This window comes from Plectropomus leopardus, chromosome 13, assembly GCF_008729295.1.
Source record: "Plectropomus leopardus isolate mb chromosome 13, YSFRI_Pleo_2.0, whole genome shotgun sequence".
Taxonomy (NCBI): Eukaryota; Metazoa; Chordata; class Actinopteri; order Perciformes; family Serranidae; genus Plectropomus; species Plectropomus leopardus.
The window spans coordinates 3941236-3964372 of NC_056475.1; the positions used below are offsets into that span (position 1 = coordinate 3941236).

General features: G+C 40.1%; 1 protein-coding gene across 2 annotated transcripts; it reads left to right on the plus strand.

Annotated features, from left to right (window-relative positions):
- The first annotated feature begins 1041 nt into the window (after nucleotides 1-1041).
- Nucleotides 1042-22288, plus strand: wnt11 (wingless-type MMTV integration site family, member 11). Of its 2 annotated transcripts, none has more exons than XM_042499322.1 (6): nucleotides 1042-1491; nucleotides 9340-9534; nucleotides 11226-11470; nucleotides 14710-14987; nucleotides 15933-16225; nucleotides 21316-22288. In XM_042499322.1, exons 2-6 carry the CDS (start codon nucleotides 9452-9454, stop codon nucleotides 21488-21490), a joined length of 1074 nt encoding a protein of 357 aa, XP_042355256.1. In that variant the 5' UTR covers nucleotides 1042-1491; nucleotides 9340-9451; the 3' UTR covers nucleotides 21491-22288. The 2 variants fall into 2 exon arrangements, with proteins under 2 accessions (XP_042355256.1, XP_042355255.1); XM_042499321.1 differs by lacking the exon at nucleotides 1042-1491 and adding an exon at nucleotides 7323-7567.
- The last annotated feature ends 849 nt before the right edge of the window (nucleotides 22289-23137 follow it).

A 23137-nucleotide genomic window follows, 5' to 3' on the forward strand; every position in this document is an offset into this window, starting at 1 on the left:
TTACACTGACACAATGCTCAGGCCTTATTTAACTCACTTTAATTTTAAGTTAAAAACATCATCCCAAGGACTAAACTCAAGTATTTTTCCAGTTTGCCCCTGAAATATCTAACAGGTTTCATTTAAAACAAAGACTGCTGCTGTTAAAACCTCTCCGTATACAGTATTTACACTTTGTTGACATGAAGCCACCTTATCTTTAACACTGATAACCCCACTGAGCTCACTTTTTAAAGAAACATGTATTCTTCCTGTAAGCCGGAACAGCAGATGCCTCCCTGACAAAGCCCCAATTGTCGGTGCTCAGCTCAGTGTGAAAGGAGCATCTCCGTGTCCCCGCTCAGCTGCTGAGCAAACGGATCTGTCTCTGCTGTGCAGTGCAGTGTTCACAGGCCTCACTACAGCCATATGCAGCACAGGAGCACACCAGCATTGTCTCACAATAACCCCGTCTCTACACTCTGCGCCAAGAGCGATACACCTCCTACAAGCTGTGTTTTATTTATTTACACTTTGGATGTAGAGGTGGACTTTGTTACAGTTTAAATCTCAGGTGCAGCCTGTGTGTTTGAGCATGAAGAACACATCCTCCATCTTTAAGCAAAACAAGGTATTGCCATAATTGACCCGTGCACCAGGTTTCCTGCTGGAAGTCAAGGTTCTGTACTGATGTAAGACCCGTGGCACTCTGTAATCATGTCCATACACAGCCAGGATTTAACTACACTCTGGAGGGGAAGACACAGGGCTTAAGTGGATTTTATTTCAAGGTTCCCTTTCAGGGAAAATTGGCAGCACAAGCCAGAATTCAGATCCTCCTAGTATTACGAGTGAAACTTTTGGTTTGAATTATTCAGATGTCAACTTGTTGATTGTACTCTTAAGGAGCACTTCATTTTTAGGTGCCTTTGTAAAGCTTAAGGATTGTAAGTCATGTGAAGGATTGTCTTCAGTGAGTGTGTTTAACCAAAGCAGAGGTGTGGATGAGATTATCTGATCATGGAATTCAGTTTGTTTTATGATTGCTGATGAGCTTTACTTGATTGTCTGAAAAACAGTGCTGTTTTTGGAGCATCCATTTATTTTGTCCTGGAACATTTTCACAGAGCAGTGGGCACGCAGTTTGGAATTTCAGATGCTTTTGTAATCCCTAAAGAAGTAAGCTTTAATCATTTATAAGGATGCTCTGGTGCTCTCACGCCTCCACCAACCACAATCTTAAGGGCTAAATTCATAAGAACCAGATGTATCTGCACAATTTATCTATTGTGCTGTTTAGAGGCCTGCAGCCGAGCTGGTGCCTGTCTTTGTGATTCCTCAATTGGTCTTCGACTTTATGTTTACCAGGTTGAGCGGGCGGAGAAAGCACCCCAGACTCTGCTGAAGTCATCACCCCACCCACATGGTCCACCTCGTCCCCCTCTGCCCTCATCGCCTTTTGCTCCTCTTCAGCAACACCTCTTCAGACACGGTGATATGGCTTCATACAAGGTAATGAAATACTCCCTTGAAATATAATTCACATGTGTTAATTTTGTAGTGATGCATTACTCAGTATTAATTCATGACTTGGACCAGATGAACAGCAAAGACAGTCTGCAATGATGATGTCATGAGACAAGTCACGCAGCTGCTCCATAGACAGTAAATAATAAAACTAATCCCAGGATGTTTTAGTGGATTATAGACAGACACATCTTTCAAATATAACATCATTACTGGATGACAAGACTTCTCCAGTGATACAGTTTTTATGCTCTATATAAATGAAACATCCAAATCTAGGCCCCTGATGACATAATCCATTGATGCCTGATATCCGACAGGATTATTAATTTATTACATTTTATTTCCATCTTCAGTCTGACATTGCATCCACTGTAACTGATTTCTGTGATGTGGAAGGGGATCAAATTTCCCTAACCAGTCACTAGAGACCAACAACGGCCTGAATCGAATGGCATTTTAAGCCAACACTGATACATAGTTGTGCTAACATACCTGTTTTGTCTGGGTTTTAAGAGTCGAATGAAGTAGAGCAAACCATGATGTCGGGTGATACGTAGAAGACATGACGTCTATGTAATAAATTAAAGCAGCCTAGAAAGCAGACATGGGCGGATTATAGGAAAATGGGCCCCTGGGCATAGTTTTGCAGTAGGCCCCACCAACTCTCCCATAGGAGCAAGACATAGAGACGTAGTTGTTAAGAGTTTTTTTTTCTGTTGTCTAGCATCTCTTTGTCGTTGTTGTGAGTCTCTTTGTAGTTGTTTTGTGGCACTTTGTGGGGATTTTGAGTCTCTTTGTAGCTAGTTTGCATCTCTTTTGGACATTTTGTGTCTCTTTGTAGTCATCTTGAGTCCCTTTGTTGTTGTTTACATTCATTTGTAGTCTCTTTGCAGCTGTTTTGCATCACTTTGTAGATGTTTTGTGTTTCTTTGTAGTCAATTTGTGTCTCTTCCTGGTCAGTACATTTCTCTTAGAGTGACATTTTGCAGGTGAAGGCATGGTGGGCCCCTCATACTTTGGGCTCCTGGGCCTGCACCTGGTGGGCTTGTTTTGTAATAAATCCATGATGGCACCTTTTAGCTTGTCTGCAGCACTCACTATTGTTGCTGCTGCTCCTCATCAGTTCCAGCCTGCTGCTTGAAAACAGCTTGATATCACTATGCCAAGTTGAACTTGGTGGAGTGGGTGGATTCATAGGTCTGTACCACTGACTGTATGAAATAACGGATGTAGCTACCACAACGTCACCCACTGGTTTGTGGACTGCCTATTTGAAGCCTCAAGTTTGGAATTTCATATGCATTTTGGACGTTGTCTTGGTTTTTATGGAGCCAGAAGTGACCAAATACTCTATAGACAAGAGTGTAGAAGTGTGCAGGAGAACTTAGGGCATTATCGACAGACAGCTTGTCTCCCAAAGCAGCCCTGCTCTTGATTACATGCAACTTTAAGCCTTATTCACTGTAAATGGGTTAATTATATAAAAATTCACAATGTTCAGTTGAAATTAGCCTCAGAGATCAAAACAGTTTTTTTTTTTTTTTTTTTTACCAGGCTGTAAACATGGTTATTTCTGCTGATGTATGCGGTAGAGCATTTTTACATGGGTGCCTACAGGGTTTGACTTGCTTCTGGAGCCAGCCTCTAGTGGCTGTTTGAGGAACTGCAGTCTCTGGCACCTCTATGTTGGCTTTGTTTTTCAGACCCGGAGGTTGCCGCATCACCTTAATCTTTAAATTTACATTTTAGGTGACAGGAGTCTGTTGAAACGACTCATTTACTTGAATAAACAAATGTAATACACATTCTGTTTCAGGGTAGATTTTCCCTTTAAAGAGTCTTTTTTTTAATGCAGCAAATGGACTCATTTAACTCAGATTTATGATGAACTGCTGATATGACAGGACCATAATGTGATTTAATATTTACTGGAATCCACTCCTCTCTTGGCTGGTGAACCCAAAATGCAGCTGACTTTTTTACCCCCAGCCGCTCAAACCAGAACAGCCATGGTGATTTTGTATTTCGTAAAATGGATCCTCCCGTGCCGGTGAACTCCTGGGCTCCATGAACACGCAGCTCATGCTGATGACTCCTTTAGGACCACATGACGTGTTCAAAGGTGCCACCCATCTGTCACTTGAAAGGGCTCTGTCCTCAAAACACAATAGAGGTTGTAAACAAATGGTATAGAAGATATGTGGGTCCAGTCAGACAGTTTGTTCGGAGCTTGTTGTTTCTGAGGCGTTCCCCGCTGTGAGCACAGGAGGGACACCGGAGAGTGATTGGATTCTCACATGGCTGATTTGAAAGCTGTCATTGTCTCTCTGCGGGTCAGGTTTGACCATTTAGGAATGCTGTTTACAATCCATAATGTTCTTGTTATTTGTCAATAATCAGCTGGCAGCAGAGCCACGCACTGTCTGGTTGGATATAAATGAAAGCTAACCGTTCCGGATAGAGTTCACTGATTGTTTCCATTTGAATTTTCCCTTTTAAGTTTTGGCTTTATTGTATTTATGATGTCTGTTAATCAAACTCCTGGTTTTAATTTTGATTGGAAATTTATCTGTGGTCACATGCGTTTAGTTGGTAATGCAAAACAGGCCAAAGTGAACGTACCTCATCACAGAGCTAACTTTATTAGTTTATCATTGTGGTTCCATATTACAATCATTTTATCAAAAATTGACAAAATAAAAGGGACTAGATTTAAAAATAAAAAACATGCCGGTATACTTACGAAAGTCTTTTTTTCTGATTGTGTAACGAGGGTTTGGCATTAAAGCTAAACTAAGTTGAGAACATACAATCTAAATCATCTTGAGACATGCAAAGCAGTAAAGAAAGAAAAGTTAACACTTTATTTTGATACATTTGCACTGTTCATTGGAGCCCAGTTCAGGTTTATATGTATCCTGACGGGAGCATGGGAGTATTTTCCAGGGGCATAATAGTAACTCTGCACCCATTCAGGCTGTGATCCTCCTGGGTGAAAGTTGAGTGTCCCTGCTCCCCCCCTCGGTGAGCCTCCAGATTTGTGATATTGGCTTGACCCTCTTGAGATTTGAAGGACAATGGCTCAATGCTGTGAGCCTGAGGATCGACACCGTTTTCAGCCATCGCCGGGCTAACTCCATTCTTGATTCAGACAATTTAGAAACTGCATGTTTTTCTTCAACATTTAAACTAAACAAGATTTTTGCAACACAAGGAGTGTGATATACAGTTTACCATTTTGGATTTATGTGCATTTACATTTTGGGTTTTTGAATTGTTCCAATTGGGGTTATGATACCCCATAATTTAAAGACGTTTATCTAATTTTCAGATTCTTTTGAAAACAAACTTCCAGCTCAAACACATCTGATTAAACATGTTTTTTTTTTTAAATGACAGTGCAAGCTTTTTAAACTCGGAAATGTTTTTACTATAAATATAAATGGACATCTTTTTGTAGACACGTAGTTTTTTATGCCAGTAATCCCACCGTGTCCAAAGCTTATTATCGTGACAGTCGAAAAGAAAAATGTAACTGTAATAGTATCTCCGTAAAGCTGCTTTTGATCCTAGATGTAGATTATGTATCATAACTCAGATCTGTTACGTGACATGAGTTATTTCATTATCATGGACTCCAGTGGCTCGCTTATCCCCCCTCTGCCTGCCTCAGAAGGTGTCCTCCCCCTCTGTGTTGCTTGGAAGGTGAGATGTGAAGATCAAGGGGTTGCGTGTTGATCCTAGCTCAGGAATGGAGAGCCTGTGTGTAAAAAGTCTCTCTGTAGACGGGCCCGGTCCTGCTGGAAGCTCCCCGACTCCCACACACGCTCCGACCTGTGCCCATTCGCAGTTGACTGCCATGTAAAACACATTGACTGTCTGGGACTGGGATCACAGCCCTGTACTGTAAACATGGAGCTATCATACTGCGTGTTAAACGCAACACTGGACCCTGTTTGGCCAACAGATTTAGACACAAGAGCCGGGTGCTCCCTGAGGAAGAGGGCTTGTTGTGGTCTGTAAACGTCTCTGCTCCTGAGACAGAAAGACAACACCTGATCTGCTGTTCCCGGCGGAGCAGCGAGCAGCACACGAGGCCAGCCATGTTAGCTATACCAGTTGCAAGGTCAAGGTCTGGACAACAGCTCACTATTGCCTTTGTCTGCGCGCTGGAGGTGCAGCAGATTCTCAGGGAAACTATACATTACTTTCCCACAGCTGGCCTTGCAGCGTATCACTTACAGTGTGGTTCATTTTTTAAGGAAATCAGCCAGAGCAGGAAAACGACATGTAATTTTAGGAAGGTTTTATTTAAAACATTTTAAAGAAAACATGTTGGATAACATTTGTGTGTGTGTGTGTGTGTGTGTGTGTGCAGGTGTGTACTTACCACAGTAGCATTGTATTACAATATTTTTGTAACTATTATATAGTATGGACACAAATTAATGAGCTGAGCCGTTAGAGTTGAATTCAAAGCGTAGTTTACATCCCCAATGTCTAATTCACGTGTATCTAAAAAATACATTATATTTGAATGCAGGAGGGTGTGTCTGTGACTACAACTATCTATTATGAAGGCAGTGTGCTTACAAAGAAGAGATCGTGCACGGCAGAGTTTTACAGCCCAGAACTTATTAGATTTTTTAGTTGGTCCGAGCGCACAAAAGAAACAGATAAAAATCTTGCAACAGCATGTAAATTTAAAACATTGTTGCTAAATGGATTTGGGACAATGACATTTGGAACATGAACATGTTCAGTTATTGTGGAACCATGATCGACTATTCAATATTTTTCATACGAAATCACATATGAATCAACCGAGACAGTATTTCTTATTTAATTTCATGGTTTTGAACAATAATTGCACTTTTTCTTAATCTTTTATACCCTAAAAATTCAGTATAAAAATTGTTATAATGCACAATGTTCTCATTGTGGCCACATTATTGTTACATAGGTTATAGCAGTTTGTGTTGTGCTTAAACTGATGTCAGACTTAGGACTTATTTCTTAACAAATATTAGGATTACTGCTTATTACTGTGTCCAGCGTACAGTGTAAGAAGACAGCGTAACTATTCCCGAAAAAGACCATACAACTATGGATAACCCTGGCATTTTGCTTTTTAGATAGATAGATAGAAATGAAATATACAAGATACAATAATTTAAATAGGCAGATAGGACCAATACAATAAACAATAATCCAAGGACACTTATTGAGTTTCATATTGTTGTTTGATTTTAATTTAATATTTAACTGCCATGTATTTATTACACACAAACACATCAAAATAAACCACTAAAAATATAAAATATACAAGATCCACACAGCAGATAGGGCCAATGAAATCCACTATAATCTAGGGACAATTCTTAAGTTTTATATTGTGTTTCCATCCTAATCTAACTAGTATTAATAATACCGTGTAATTGGTGAAATATTAAAAAATATTGGCTACTATTAAAGATAAGGTCGCCACAAAGTGTCCTTTGAGAACCTGAGGAATCTTTAATGGCATTTTAAGGGAGTTGCCTCTGATACCAGAGCAGCTATAAAAATACCATTAAAATAAGGTCACTGTGTGGACTCTCCATCATCACAGACACGCTATAACTCACTGCGCTCCCCAGTGGGAATATTATGGATCTTTTCCAAAGTATTTTCTTTTTCTATTTTATCAACCCAACTGCAACTCGCGAGGAGCTGCTGTGTGCGCTCTGGTCCACCGGTGCCGCGTGCTTTCTTATGCTAATGCCGGTCTGACATCAGCAGTGAGATCAAAGGAGGGCAGCAGGGGGACTTTAAAGCCGAGTCTGCCCCCACTCAGGCTCACTCACTCTCAAAACCCTCTGCGTGTCCCTCTCACACTCTCACACCGACACCGCGCTCGCACACACCATGCGTACCTGTCCGGAGCTATTCTACCACCCCATGCTGGATTTTACTCACGCGTCTGGCTGATATCGACACAAACTGAAAAGGATATTTCGACCTGCTGAGATTTTTTTTGGTCTTGTCCAACGGTGAAAAGTTGAGCGGAGAGGCAAAGGTGAGGGGAAACTTGTTTGGCTGGAGGAACAGTTATGTAGGCGGCTGTGTTCGTGAGTGCGGTGCGTCTTTGTGCGCAAAGGTTCATAGAGCGAGCACTAAGTTTGGCTGTAAAGGAGTTGTCTGCTGGGAAAAAGTTTTTGGAAGAAGTTGAAGAAAGATTAGTTTAAGCTAGGCTAAACTTTTCAAAGACTATTTTAACGTCATGCAACAGATATCACAGCTTTAGTGCAAACTATTTCTTAAGAAATGTCTTTAAAGGGACTTTCTCCTCTGAGAGGCGTCTGTCTTTCGGCTAAAAACAGTATTATATTATGAAAAATATCCTGGTTTGACCTTTTAGTTAATCCCCATTAATTAATTCGATAGGAAATATGATGAATAGTCCACTTGATGCACCAACCGGCTTATCTTGGCTTGATGAGAGACACACATCGGATGGTGTGTGAGTGTGAAGCTATCAGCCTTTATCTTACAGGAGGAAACAGGAGCTGCCGTTTCGGTCAAATGTAAATTTAAGCAGTTAATCCACTTCAGGCTGCGATTTATTTAAACAGATATAAGTACGATTGATTTTGGAAATATCTTAGTTTTTAATTATTTAAAATTGTTTTTGGTCTAAAAGTCAGAATTTTAGGGCTTAAAAAGTCGTGAAATGAGTTTCAGCTCATTTAAATAATTAATATCGTACAGTTTCGGACGCGTCTCCGCCAATCAGCGTCGAGGAGCGGAACTCGTGCTTTTAAAAAAGGGCCCTTTATCAGTAATGCGCTCACTTTAAGCTCCCTTCAAAGAGATTGCTTATCAGCAGATCACAGATAATGCTTTCAGATAATGCTTCTGATGCGCTGCCTGCAGATTACTGCGCTGATTTGTGCTGTTGATCCATCTGCTGTCACTCTAAATGTAAAATTCTTCACATTTCTGCAAGTGGAGCAGAGGGGACAACTAAGAGAGCTGCAGGGACTGAAATATGGGTGCAAAAGGACCAGACTAATGACAGAAAATATGTCTTTTTCGTTTGAATATTTGCCTCAAAGTTAAGCAAAAGTCCATGTGATAGAATAGAGCAAAATCATTTATAACTCCAAAGAATGAGATAATAAATAAAACCTTATAACAATCAGGTCTGATATTGGGACTCTGTTGGTGTAAATTCTAGAAAAACTGGGTTAAAACAACAGGGAAAAAAAGCTGAAAGTCATATAAAAGTTAACATTATGTTCACTGTAACAATCTGTAGAAGAGAGTGCTGGTACCTTCCTGAAAATGTAAGAAATATCTTTGTCTTTAGGGTTTTGTTTTGCTGTGTAAATGTAAATAATCATTTTGTCAGTTTTTGTTTGGTGCATTTGCCTTCTGTTCACTTTTTGTTCTTGCAGTACTGTAACTCTGGTTTCAAAAGGTGCTTTTATTTTATATAAAGTTTACTTAATACAATTGTGCTTAAAGGCTTAAATGCACTGAAGTGTGTGTACATTTAGTCTGTTTAGTGAAAACATTTACTTATTTCCATTTTTTCTGTCCTGTAGGTATTCTTATTTAATGTGTGCATGATATTTAATATTGCTGAAAAAGTGCTGAAATAATATTAATTTGTCTGTTTTTCCTGTCACCTATTTTAAAATGATCTTTTCAAAAATCTTGTAATTTCTTCGAGCTCACACAAAGACTTTCACAGTAGTTTTAAAACCGTGTTCTTGAATGCATCAGGGAAAAAACCCTTAAAATCTGCATTTCCGAGTCACTAATATTATCTGTTATTTATTGCAGGGTTTAGAAGAGGAGGCCGTGCCATGAGAGCTGACTTTTGAGTCTGAGCCAAAAAGCCCCGACAGCCCTTTTTGTATTTGTGTCCTGTGTGAACTGGAGCCACTGTCCAACCATGAGGAGCAGCTCTCATGTCCTGCCTCTTGGTGTGCTCACGGCTCTGCTGCTGTCTCAGGTCTGCTCCGGCATCAAATGGCTGTAAGTATCCTCAGGAGTGGCGCCGTCTCCTTTCTATTTAGGCCTTTCAGTGTCTTCACATTCAAACAATGTCCAAACTGATGACATCACCAAGATACGTGATATTGTGCGGCTCGTTTTCTGCATGTTTCAGAAAAATTTTTTGGGGGGGGGGGGGGACTTGTGGCAGATTTAAGACGGGCCCCAGCATTCCCCGAGTTGCTCCTGATCAAGGGGGAGGCGATGTGTTTCTGTACATGTGTCTCTGATGAAGGGGACAGTAGATAAGCTGGCAGGTCGACAAGTCAGGAAACCTTTTTGTTTTATTAAGCGTCTTCAGTAAAAGGAGATGGCTTACATATTTCAGTCCCAGGATCTCAGATCAAATGTACCCCCCCCTCCACGGATGATGAAAATAGAAAATAAGATGGCGATGTCGAGGCGTCAGGGTGGCGCAGACAGTGCCAGTGTGTGTAGTCTAGTTAGGCCTGAGTCGGTGTAAAAGTAGCCTGGTGTAGCTGCAAAATGTTGACACAAATGTTGATTGCTCAACCCGAGCAGCACGCTGTTTTTATCGTGAAGTAAACAATAATTTTCGCAACAATTTTGGAAAGTCCGTAAAATTCCCAAGTTGCTATTTTTCGAATTTGTTTATGTTTCAATTGAATGTTTTGCACGGTTTTGTTTGGTAGTCTTATAAACGCTCCAAGGGTTTCTTTATCCCTGTGCCTTAAGTCGGATCACCGTGAAAACTTTTGGCTTTACCAAAAAAAAAAAAACACGGCTTCTCATCAGACTGTTGTAATACTCACAGCGGGAAGACTTAAGCAGATGTGCCCATGAGAGCTGGGATGGCATGTGCTAAATCTAAGAAGTCCAACAGTCTTGATAATGCACAGCGGTGCAATGCAAAACAGATGCGGCTGTAAACACCTGCGAGTGCCGGGTTACCACCGGCCCAGCGGAGTCACAGCTTATCATTGGGCACAGAGTGGCGGCCCCACGGACCCCTTAATGCAAAACAGGCCAAGGTGCAGGCGTTGTGGCCTGGTTCTCACAAACTCTGAGCAGAGTGCGAGACACAGAAAGCTGAGATCAGAGCTAACCTGCCCTGCCTGTGGTTTCTCCATTAACTTAATACTCAATAAGTTTGAAAGTTTAAATCAAATGTGTGCGCCCTTTAATGGTCTGATTCATGTCAAACTGAGGCCACAGAGGACGACGCGTTCGGTGGTGGAAAATCCAAACATGAAGGATCGATCATCTGACTGTGGAACTGAATTTAGTAGTTTTCCTTTTGTTTTTTGGACTATCTTGAGGCCTCCTCTGTGCTTTAACAAAAGAAAAGCCCCGTGCCAAGAACGTGTCATGTATATTTTATGAATCCTCGGCTGACTTTCCTTTCGGATTTTCACTGTGATAAGATGGCTCTTCTTTGCAGCAAATGCCAAAAATATTTCCCTGCCTGAAGCATTATCTGTTTCAATTTTTCAATTGTTTGTTCTGATGCATCTTGGAGGATGAAATGTGAGCACACAACAAACTCAAGCCACTTAAATACAACTATAATGCAAACTTGCAGCTTTCTTGGTCACTTAAACATGATTTAACAACTTATGGAACAAAAAAAAAGATTGAGCAATCATCACGATGTCATCACCACAGATTAAGAGTGTTGCATAATACATACTAAAACCTTTTATCTCTTCCAGATCACTATCACACACTCCTGCATCTTTACACATCAACCAGACCCAACACTGTAAGCTGCTGCCTGGCCTCGTGTCCTCCCAAGCTCAGCTGTGCCGCAGCAACCTGGAGCTCATGCAAACCATTATCACAGCCGCCCGCGAAGTCAAAAAAACGTGTCAGAAGACCTTCGCTGATATGCGTTGGAACTGCTCCTCCATCAACATACCCATCGATGCTCCCAAGTATCGGCCAGACCTCGAACGAGGTAAGGTCATAAATAGTTTGGAATGACAGACGCTTTTGTTTCCAAAGAGCTGCTCCAATTTTTTTCTTTTTTACCCACAAGAGTCTGATGTTTATGGTCATGCTCGACATTCGATGAATACTCAAAACCGAGGTCATGAAATGCTGCATTTATTGCAGTTCAGTTTACAGTAACTGCTGATATCATCCGCAGCCCTTTTATGGTGTCCGTGCTCAGTTACCACAATAGATTTATCTGTACGCATTAACCCTCATCCTACTCACAAATTCAAGGGTGTAGATCTGGTTTCAACATCGGGGGGGGGGGCAAATATGACACGGATTGCAGATCATTTTGAGCATCAAACACTTGATTTCCTGCATTGTGATGACTTTTTACGCAACAGTTTATGCATTTTCTGCATCAATTTATGGTGCAAATGTCTTTGATTTTGTCAAATAACAGTCCTCTGCCACTTTCATGCTTTTATTTGGGCAAAGTTCTCAGTATTGAGGGGGATGTGTCCCCTGCATAACCCCCGATATCTACATCTGTTAACATATTTAACATACAAGGACCACCTACTGGGGTCCCTGAGGGCCTTAAGAATAAAACAGTGTAAGAAACAACCATCATAACAAAAGGTTACCTTATTTCCCTTCAAAATATTATTAGTTATGCACTTTATATCATCTGAAAAACAACAACAAATTATCATTATTTTAGGATAGTTACAGTTAGTGGATTCTAAACATCATCTCACCTGAGGAAGAGCAGTATGCAGTAGGAGTGAGAATCACCAGAGGTTCAATAATACCATATTATTACAATACTTCAGTCACAATACAATATTTTTATGATTTAAAGTGTTTTGTGAAATGCTGACTATTACAGTAACATACAGCAGGGTCCTAAAGTCAGAGATTACTTGCCAAGATAGTTGTATTTAGCATTTGTTTTGAATGTAACACTATTTTGTTTTATTTCCAAATGATAATACCATCTTAACAATATGCTAGGGGGTCATGGATGACAGGAACAAAGGGGTTAAGTTGGTAAGTGCCACAAATTTGGTTAAATTTCATTGCTGACCTAGAAATGATTCAGGATCTTAAATATCTCTTCTTCATTTTACATGCCAAAACTCGGTGTGTTTTTTGTGATTATATAATTTTCAATGTGGTTTCAGACTTTTGGACCCCGTTGTTTATTGAAATTTTTCAGCTTTTTCTCAACCGCAAGTTATGTCCACAAAGGAAAACTTAAAAAGTTGGTTTTGATTGTGTTCATCCCACCTCAATCACTTTGGTGGCAGCAAAATGTATTTAGTGGATTGAAAAAGCTATTGGTTGGCTACCAAAAGTTTAACTCATATTTGCAATATTAATAATTTATGTAATAAATCTAAAAAATCAATGCTTGATGTCCGTTTGTCAGTACAATATTGCCACACAAACTAAAACAATACGATGCAGTATCCACCCCTACCCGCTGAAATCTGTCTGTCTTCTTTAAAAAAACTGATAAAAGTACCCCTACCCCCCCATTAGAGTGTATGATACTTTAAATTAGGACTCATGACAAACATAGACTCAAATATTTCCGTCTGTTAAATCTCTGGTGAAATTGCCTGCTTCGATATTTTGGTACTGTTAAAAAAAAAAAACCCTTATTGAACTACAAACAATGTCATGAAGTTGAAAGGAACAAATTGGTTTACAAAGACGTAAAATATTTGAATGATAGAATAAAGTACCTGTGAGATATGACAAAGTACACCACTGAGGTTTTCGGGTGCTTTAGTCTGCAGGATGAGGGTGAACTTTGATACAGAATTGTGTCCTTTTCAAAAGTGTTTTCTGGTTTTAATATGACTTGTTGCTCCATCTTTCCATTCTTCTGCTGCCAACCAAATAACTCCATCATTTATTCCTGAGCAGTCTTCACCAGGGACTGCAACTGAAGCTGTTATTTGAGAAGACCCCTGCAAACAACACGCATACATTCTCTATGATAAAAAAAAAAAGGTTGTTATTTCTGAAATTCACAGTATTATTTGACTGCACGCCTGTTCGTGTCGCAGTCTGGCTTTTGTTGTTTTTATAGCCAAAAAGGACCTTGAATCAGCCGGAGACAGTTGCTGGGTTGTGGGTGGGGGAGCTGTGCAGAGCTCCTTTAGAAAGGACATGGCTGCCATTTACCAAAATGAACAGTCTACTCCGAACAGGAAATGGCTCATCTCTGTCCAGGGATGGCTTTGATCTAACCAGCCCACGGTCATACATGATTTCTTCCCTTACTTCCAGTTGCTTCCCGGCCTTTAACATATGTGCTTTCTGTGTACGCACATCACCACCAATTACATCAGCGCTCACTCTGCGTTACAGCAGTGATGGACTGTGTTTGATAGTTTCCTTTTGTGCTCTCGGTAGAAAACTGAGAGGGAAGAAGGACAGATGGATTGCTGTAATAACTTTTCATCACAGAGTGCCCCAGGGATGACATTTTTCTGTAGGCCGGTGCGGAAGTTAGCTCCGTCCTGGTTCCCTCTTCAAAAAGCCTATGAGATTTTTCTGTTGGATTTTGGATAATTGCAGAAAATAATCTCCGTTGCAAACAACTGATGCTTGCATGATTTGTTCAGCAAGATAATCTTTAAAACAGCCCTGCGCTACATAATCACACACAAATGTTATCCATGGTATGAAACGCACAATGCTAACATGTATTCTGACAACCAGGAGAAAGGACACGCCCCAAAAAAACAAACTGATCTAATCTTACTAAATATGCAATAATGTTTACATAATTTGCTTGTAGCTTCCTATATTTAGTGAATATTATTTCATGTGTTACATTTCTAAATTCACAACAGAAATCAACTGGGAAAAAAAGTTATTTAAAAGTGTTTTAATAATTAATTGTTGAAGTCATTTTTTTAGGGAAAAAGAAGTTCCAGCTTCTAAAATGTGAGAAATCGCTGCCTTTCTTTTGCTCTTTTGACAGCAAACTTCAGTTATGAACTGCTGGTTGGAAAAAAACAAGACATTTGTTGACGTTACCTTTGGCTTTAGAATTTGTGACAGGAAACTTAATATCTAAAAGACAAAAAGCCTGTTTGGTTAATCTAGAAAAGAGTTTATAATAATAAAAAAATTGGAACTAGGAAATTATCTTTGAATGATTTTGATTTCTGCAGCGTTAGTTTGCAGGAGCAGGGCTTTCTTTGTATAATTTTGTTTTCTTCTCTGCTTCATCAGGAACAAGAGAGACTGCATTTGTCTACGCCCTGTCCGCAGCAACCATCAGCCACACCATAGCACGGGCGTGCACTTCTGGAGATTTGCGGCTGTGCTCGTGTGGTCCTATTCCTGCAGAGATCCCCGAGCCGGGCTATCGCTGGGGCGGCTGCGCTGACAACCTGCACTACGGTTTGATCATGGGCTCCAAGTTCTCGGACGCACCCATGAAAATGAAGCGTGCAGGCTCACACGCTAACAAACTGATGCACCTACACAACAGTGAAGTTGGAAGACAAGTAAGCAAATACGTTTTAACACTTTTTGGATCCCCAATCATTTCAATGGACATAACTTTTCTAGGAGGTCTAGGTCTATGTTTACTGTCATCTGACTGAACCTGAATGCGTAGACGTATTTGATAGGGTGTCTGTAAGCCAATCACAGTGTTCCACATCATCTAAAGTGGACTGCTATGCCTCTTTTTTAACAAGCATGGCTGACCGTGAGGCAAAGGGGAAACACGCGTGTTTTAGTCTGTACATTGTATTGTTAAAATACTTAATTTGTGTTTAAAGTAAACATGAGATGGTATATTACTTATACATGTCAAAAAATCATATGAAATATTTATGGCTTTTACTTAGAATACTTTCAGAAATATCTGAGTGTCACTGCAAATGAATACAGAAATCCTGTTTAAATAAGGAAATACAGACCTGATGTGAATTTCTAATTCACAATCAGCTTTTAATGCAACTTTTATTGATTATGTTCACAAAATACTCACCTCAGGAAGTTTTCCACATCCTGTTTTAGTCACAGTGATAAAAATGATGAAAAATATATATGTAATGTGACAATAGTTCATTAAAAATAGATAATCTCACTTTTGTTGAAAAAAGTCAAATTTTTTTGTCATTTTTACGATTAAGCGATTGCTGCGTTCAGATTCTTCATCCATTAGAATGGTAAAAAAAAGCAAAAAAAAAAAAAATCCCGGCAACACATACTTGACTATCCTAATAAAAAAATGTGAATGGTTTTTTAAATGTATTTAGAGTGAAAATACATCATTAGAATATTTGTTTTGTGTCTGGAAAATAATTGGTTTCTTAATGGGGTTCAAATAAGTTTACAAAAATGTAAAGATTTGGATGCCTGACTTGTGCTGCGTCTTATTTCTGTGGATTTCAACCACACAAGGACTGAGCAGTATCTAACCTCCATTACTTCACGTTCAGGTTTTGAGAGATGCGCTGGTGATGAAGTGTAAATGTCACGGCGTGTCCGGCTCCTGCTCCATAAGGACCTGCTGGCGAGGCCTGCAAGACCTGAGGGAGATCGCCATGGACCTGAAGACAAAGTACCTGTCCGCCACCAAAGTGGTTCATCGGCCTTTGGGGACACGCAAGCAGCTGGTACCCAAAGACATTGACATCAGGCCAGTGAGGGAGAACGAGCTGGTCTACCTGCAGAGCTCCGCGGACTTCTGTCTTGTGAACGAGAAACTGGGCTCCGCTGGCACGCAGGACAGGTGAGACTTCCACATAACATCACTGTGTTTGACTGCGAGATATGTGGTGGCACTGATGGTTCTGGTGTTAGATTTATTAGCACGACTCATATCAGCGGCAGACCCACACAGCTGACAAATAGGAAATGACCAATCCTGAAGTCTGGTCCTCCAGGATGTTGACTCTAGTGAAGTGCCGTGCTGCCTGGTGGCACCGTTTAGTTTGTAGGCTGGCTGATAACAACCAGCCCTCCGTCTGTGGCTTGTCTGAGCATGTGTCACTGGCCGCTGTGACTGGAGTCGTTGTCCCGCTATCTAATGAAGTTATTCTTAGGACTGAGTGCGCTCGAGCTGATATCGATTAGAGAGGGCCACACAAATGAGGAAATACCCCCCCTAAAGATAATGGTTTATTTACACCATTGAGCTCCAGTGTTTTAGTTGGGACGCGCTGCTGGTTTGTGTGAGGAGTTAGTGGGCAGCGAGGAGCCTGTTTGTCTGATGCTCTGACTCTGGTTGACATCTGGCTAACCAATATCAGAGAAATATGGCAAACATAGCTATCTTGCAAGCTAATTGAATTTATAAGTTTTCCATTAAAGTGGTGCAGAGATCACATGTATCAGAATTGCCTAGGGGCTGGTATATTTTTGGAAAATGGTATCTGCAACCTTAACTGATCTGAATCAAAGTGCCATGTTGCCCAAAGCTGCTCCCATTGAATGATACCTCCTCTCTAGATTTTTTAAAATTTCACCAGAAGCTTACACTTTGTTTGGCCTGACAGCAGCAAAAAAAAAAAAAAAAATGTTAGCACTTCGTTGGCAGCCTCTTCATTCTCCTTCTCTCTGATTCATTGGCTCCACTTCTTACTGGATATGACATATATTGAGAATCAGTAGCATAATGCCAAACAACCAAGTGAAAAATATTGTATGTGCAGCCACAGGGTAAAAAAAAAAAAAGATTGTTATTTTTACTTTCATTATTTTTTTCTTTCCTTTCCTATTTATTTATTTTTTCAATGTCTCTCTTTTGCATTTTAATTTCTGTATTTTCTTCTTCAAAAGATTTTCTAAGGCCTATTATAACGTGATTGGGGTGCTGCCAACGGGTGGGGGGTTGGGTGTGTGTGTGGGTGTGTGTGTGGGGGGGGCATTGTTGTGTAGTAATGTGGTTCTTGTTTGTTCTCCATGTTAAAGACTAGATAAGTTGTTAACAAACAAAAAAAAGGTGGTGCAAAGAGGAACAGGTTGCATTGAATTACATGGCACAGGAAGTGAACTTTGAGGATGACTGTGTTTGATTAAAGGAAAACTTTGATATTTTTCGACTAGGAGCCAACCATTTTTCAAATTTCAAATAAAACAGAAAAGCCTGCGATGTAACCACTCAGGGCATGTTTAGGGTGTATAGCAATCCATCGATGTACATCGATATATCGATTAAATGAGCAACGATCACGTAACAGCGATCCATATCATCCTCTTTTAGATGCTCTTATTTTGAAAGTCTGCGTCACCGTCACACAGCTTCCGGAAGAAAATGGCGGGCAGCTGAGAGAAAGATGATGAGGATATATTACTATTATTTACTCAGGAATAAGTCATCGGTGTGGAAATGTTTTGTTTTCGGAGAAACTGCGAGTTAACAGATGGCGCGCGTGATATGTAAACAAAAGCCGTAGTGAGGAAACAGGAAGTGCCTGCCGGGCCACTGAGTTCCTGCTAACGTCACGTTAGCTGCTCTGTTTCAGCAATGTTGACTGAAAAAACGAGCATGTAGACTGAAAGTCATCCGCGCTTTTCTGTCGGGAGATGCAGGGACTTAAACCAGCGGTGAGTAAGACAAAGCATGAATAATAGTGAACTGGTTAAGTTACGAGTAAAAGTCCGCTAGCCGCTAAGCTAACTTCTGCGATGTAACTTACCGTAGGCGTATGCTAAAAACATTAGCATGTTGTATATGTGGGGGAAATGTGAAGACAGTTGTTTTGTCTGCGATCCTCAACAGCTATTATTGAGTTTTATACTTTAGTGAGAAGATCTTGTTAATTCACGTTTTGAGGATGTTGGGAGAAGTTTTAGGAAAAAAAGATCATGGTTTGAATTCAAATGAAAACTTTTTTTCCCCTAGAAAGCATTTTAAAAAAAGGACGAACCAGTTTTAATTTTTTCTAATGATGTATATGTTGTCTTTATCTTTTCTGGCCAAAAGCAAAGACAGGGGTGGCAGCCTCTCCTGTAACCTACTGTGTTTAATGAGCAGATAATATTGGCCCCTATCAATCGCAGGCCCCTGAATCAATTTAAATTGAAATAGTGTCGTGGTAGACTGTGTGATATTGGCAAATATCATGTTGTTGTCAAAAGTATTGATATAATATTGTGTTGTGATGAAACCACTTATTTACACCTCTAGACATGTTCGCATCGTTATTGTATGTCCGCTCAGCGTGCTAGTTTTTGTCACTGACAGGCTCAGATTGTTATTCTAAGTGTCTGACAACATTATGAAAAGCTTTCAACCGCGAAAGACCTCAATGTGTAGCTATAAACAGCTCAGAAATCGGCATGGTCACCCTCACCAGACTCCATTTATATTAAGTTAATTTAGTGTGTACAAAGCAAGAATATTTTCACATCTACCTGAGTGAATTAAGTTTTTGTTTTTCACAAACCAGAGTTGGTGATTGTTGGAACACTGAAAAGATGAACCAGTATGTTTGATGTTTTTAAAAATAGTTTTGTTTCTGTTGACTTAGAATTAATTGATAGCCTGGTGTTAATTGCGATGCGATTAAAGTCTGTACAAGATGCATTATCTTTTTTTAATCATGTCAATCGCCAACAGACATTCCTGTCTTTAAGAGGCTGCACCTGGCTGAGTTTTAAAACTAGTGATGATACTGGTGTCAAACTAAAAGACATGAAGAATCCAGTGGTACCAACTGTGGGATGCTTTTCCAGGAAGGGGGCTAACATTTATATAACATAACTTTGAAATAATGCTCCAAGTTATGTTAACTTTTGATGATGGAAAAACAGCATGGTCATTTTAAAGGGGAATGAAAATGGGTTTTATTGGTACTCGTGAGTCTCCCCTTTACAGACAGGACCACTTTATGCTAGTCTCATGCAGTTTATTGTTGTCATTTGATTCCTAATCAAGAAAATTTAAAAAGAATTGCTCTACCTTGTCAATATGGACTTATGTTTTCAACTGGAATTGAAAATGTGATTAAAACGTGATAAAAAATGCAATTTTATAGATAGAGAGATAATTTCACCAGCATTATCCCACAGATCATCTTTGAGCTTGCTTAATCAGGGATTTAAGAATAAATGCAATATTTTTTGTGTTTTTTTAGGATGCACCAACATCCAGTAATCATGGCTGAGCAGGTCCCTGAGGATTAAAAAGCTGCTCTAAATGGCACATGATGCTTTTGTGTATTATAAATGTCATACATCATATGACTGTCGTATCATGTGTCCCTCAGCCACAGGTCACTCCACAGATAACCACAGGACATGCTTCATGTCACTGTGCACTCACTGCGCCCACCGGCTCCCTTGTCTGCTGCCTGATAACGCAGCACTTACATGGTCTGCAACATTAGTGCTTTTGCAAAGTCATGAGGTACACCCTTTTCTGCAGTCAGCGCGTGAACGCGTGACTCTGGTGTTTGTGCGTGAGTAACTATGAGTGTACATGCGTGGGTATCGATCATTCCCATATGTGTCAACTCAAAACTCGCTGCGTCATTCAGTCACATGGTCGCACTGTTGTCTGCTTTGCCACAATTATTTCAGCTTCTCGCAGGCCGGTGGCCCTTCAAGGAAAGGTTTTATTAGTTTTTGCACTTGAACAGACCTTTCTCCTGTCCACATCGTTACCTCTGACCCATTCGTAAGACCTGAGCGCGGCAGATATAACAAGATAATCTGGGGCAGGTAAAATTAGCAGCAGTTCCTAATGGATAAAATTTGATTATTGGTGCGAAACGGTGTCACGGCTCTTAGAAGAGACACGCTATGGAAGTTTTAAATTACATTACAGCCTTAACCAGCAGATGTAAGTTACAGAATGCACAGCGCTGTCCTCTTTCTCTGCTCACAGCAGTGATATAACAAGATCTCGCTCCTGACTAACTGTGTGGGGTTTCTGTCTACTTCCCAGCTCCCACCGATGTAATAAACCTGTCTCACACTCACAGTAACTCATCCTCCTCCCTCTCCTTCACTCCCGCTGCAGCCTCAGTGTCTCCCCTCACCATGCTGCTCATTAACACTCTGCCATCATAAAACAATGCAATTATGTGGAGGGGTCACGCTAAAGAAAGGGAGGGCAGCCCTGTGTATTCAGTGTGATTTACGGCGGGGCTATTCTCTGCTCATTCAGGATGCCTCTGGCTTCTGAAATGAGCGTCCACCGCCTAAAGACGATGGAACAAAAAGAAAATGAAAGACAAAAATGTTTGGAAGAACTGCTGCACAAAAGGTGAAGGCACATAGGACCGTCAAGCACTTTTAACCCCCTGAAACTTGGTCCAAAGGCACTTTTCTTGTGCTGCTCTCAGACGCCTTTCACAAGCTTTTTAACCCTTGAAATCTAAGCAAAATGGTCTGATTTCTTCAAAAAAAAGATGAAAAAGACACAATCGAAATGTATACATTTTTTCTGTTTTATTTTAGGAATTTCTTGGGTGATTTTCTTTCTCTTTTTTTTGTTTTAATTTTTTTGGCTTATTTTCAAGTAATTTTCTTGTTACTTTTTTTTCTTTTCTTTCTTGCGTTCAATTTATTTATTTATTTTTTTTACTAATTTCCTTCTTATTTTTGGGCCATTTCTTGTTAAGTTGCTCATTGCTTTCTACTCATGTTTTTTTTATTTTAAGAAATCAAGCCAATTTGCTCAGGTTTTCAAACGGTCAAAGGACTGTTGCGGGCTTTTCACAGGCCCCAGAATTTTGCAAAATATTTTAGAATGAAGCTGTAAACCTAGGTAAGACATGTTAAAAGCTGCTTGTTCAGTCTGAAATGTTGATGCAAAAATCTACAGTTGCAACCCAAAATAAAATGTCTCACTGAGCACTTTCTGTGTTTCAGGCAGTGCAACAAAACTTCGCTCGGCAGCGACAGCTGTGACCTGATGTGCTGCGGCCGTGGCTACAACCCGTACACGGAGAAGCTGGTGGAGCGCTGCCACTGCAAGTACCACTGGTGCTGCTACGTGACCTGCAAAAAATGTGAGCGGATCGTGGAGCGATACGTCTGCAAATGAGCCACAGCGGCAAGTCCTCTTCCCAGCCGCCCGAGGCTACAGGTTAACCAAAGCACTACAATACCAACAAGGCTTACTTTTGTCTTAAGCTTTAGCATGTGTACCTTCGACGAGAAGTGGTCGCTTCTCGTGTCAGTATCCTTTTTGTATCTCCAAACTGCCAATCGGGCTCTTAAGCTTTTTTCGCTTCACAAACCTGGACGTGGAGAGCGTGGCAGCAGTGCCGGTTTACGTGAAGACCGCCGTCCTCCTGGGTATTTCCTTTTTTTCCTTGTTAATGATTATAAATTCCCCTAACTGGGGCGTTGAAAGTCTATTTTATTATATCTCTAATGAAAAGAAATAATATTGGATTTTATGCTGGAGGAGAGGGATCGTTTTTTCCCCTCACTAGACTTATGTTTGGCTTCATCCTCAGAAATCAAAGGGTTCTGACGGATCCGCGTGGTACTTCTCGAGGTACTATTAACACTTTTTTTCCTCTGTGGCAAACGAACAAAAGGGGGGAAAAAGGATCACAAAGGGAACTTCAAGTACTTTTCAACCACGGAACATTTTTTATTTTTTTTTGTGGTTGACGTTTCGGACTCTCGCCATGTGTCCTGTGTGGATCTCGACATGACTGCATCCCTGTGGATTGAGAGAAGAGCATTTTGTGAAATGGTGCATAATCTCCTTTATGTCTGACATGCAGTTCAAATATATTCTATTTTTCAGAGCATATGAGCTGAACTCATGGATTTTTTTGTAAACCACTTTTGTGTGGATGTACATACTGTTATTTTGTATACTGAAATAAAGAAAGAAGTATTTATAAAATAATTAAGTGATCTTCACCATCATCTTTACATGGAACTTGCATGTTTTTTTTTTTTGTTTTTTTTTTCCTGTGAACTGCACCTTTAACCCTTTGAAACCTGGAGCAGTATCACTTTTCTTTTTCTTTTTTTTCTTTCTTTTTTCAAAAGCATTTAAACTTTTGAGCCGTGAGCCAACCGTGATTTCTTTCAAAAACCTGTTCTAAAATTGCAAGAAATTAGTACATTAAAAATAAGTAAATGAATATTAAAAAATCTAGGGTAAAATGTCTAGGGAAATAAAGAAAAAAAATCGGGAAAACTGTATTTACAATTATCATAATTAAATATTTAAAATTATGTATTTATAAGCAGTAACTTGGTGAGAAATGTTGCACAAATTGTAAGAAATTAGTAGATTCAGAAAACTACATTTAAAGGAAAATGTGTTGCTAATTGCCTTCTTCCCATGTTTTTGAACGAAATCGTGCCAAATTCGCTAACGCTGCACTGTGTAGCTCATGTTACAGAATTTTGGCAGAAACTAATCCATAACCTCCAAGGCTAATTATTTCCAAACTAAGCAACATTTGCTGTAATTCACTGCAAATCCAAGTGTTATAAAATAAGACTTTTCCACAACTTATAGCACCCTGTGATTGTAAATCAGCTCAGCACAGTCAGTAATGAGCTGCAGGGTTCAACCTGACAGCCTATTGGGATCGCTCAGTGAATTGCCCAAACCCTGGGAAAGTGTTTGTTTGGACATTCCTCACAAAGGCCATTGCGAAGGGATTTTTGTCACTCCGATCACGCCTTTAAAACATCCGTCTGAGAGCCAGACCTCCAA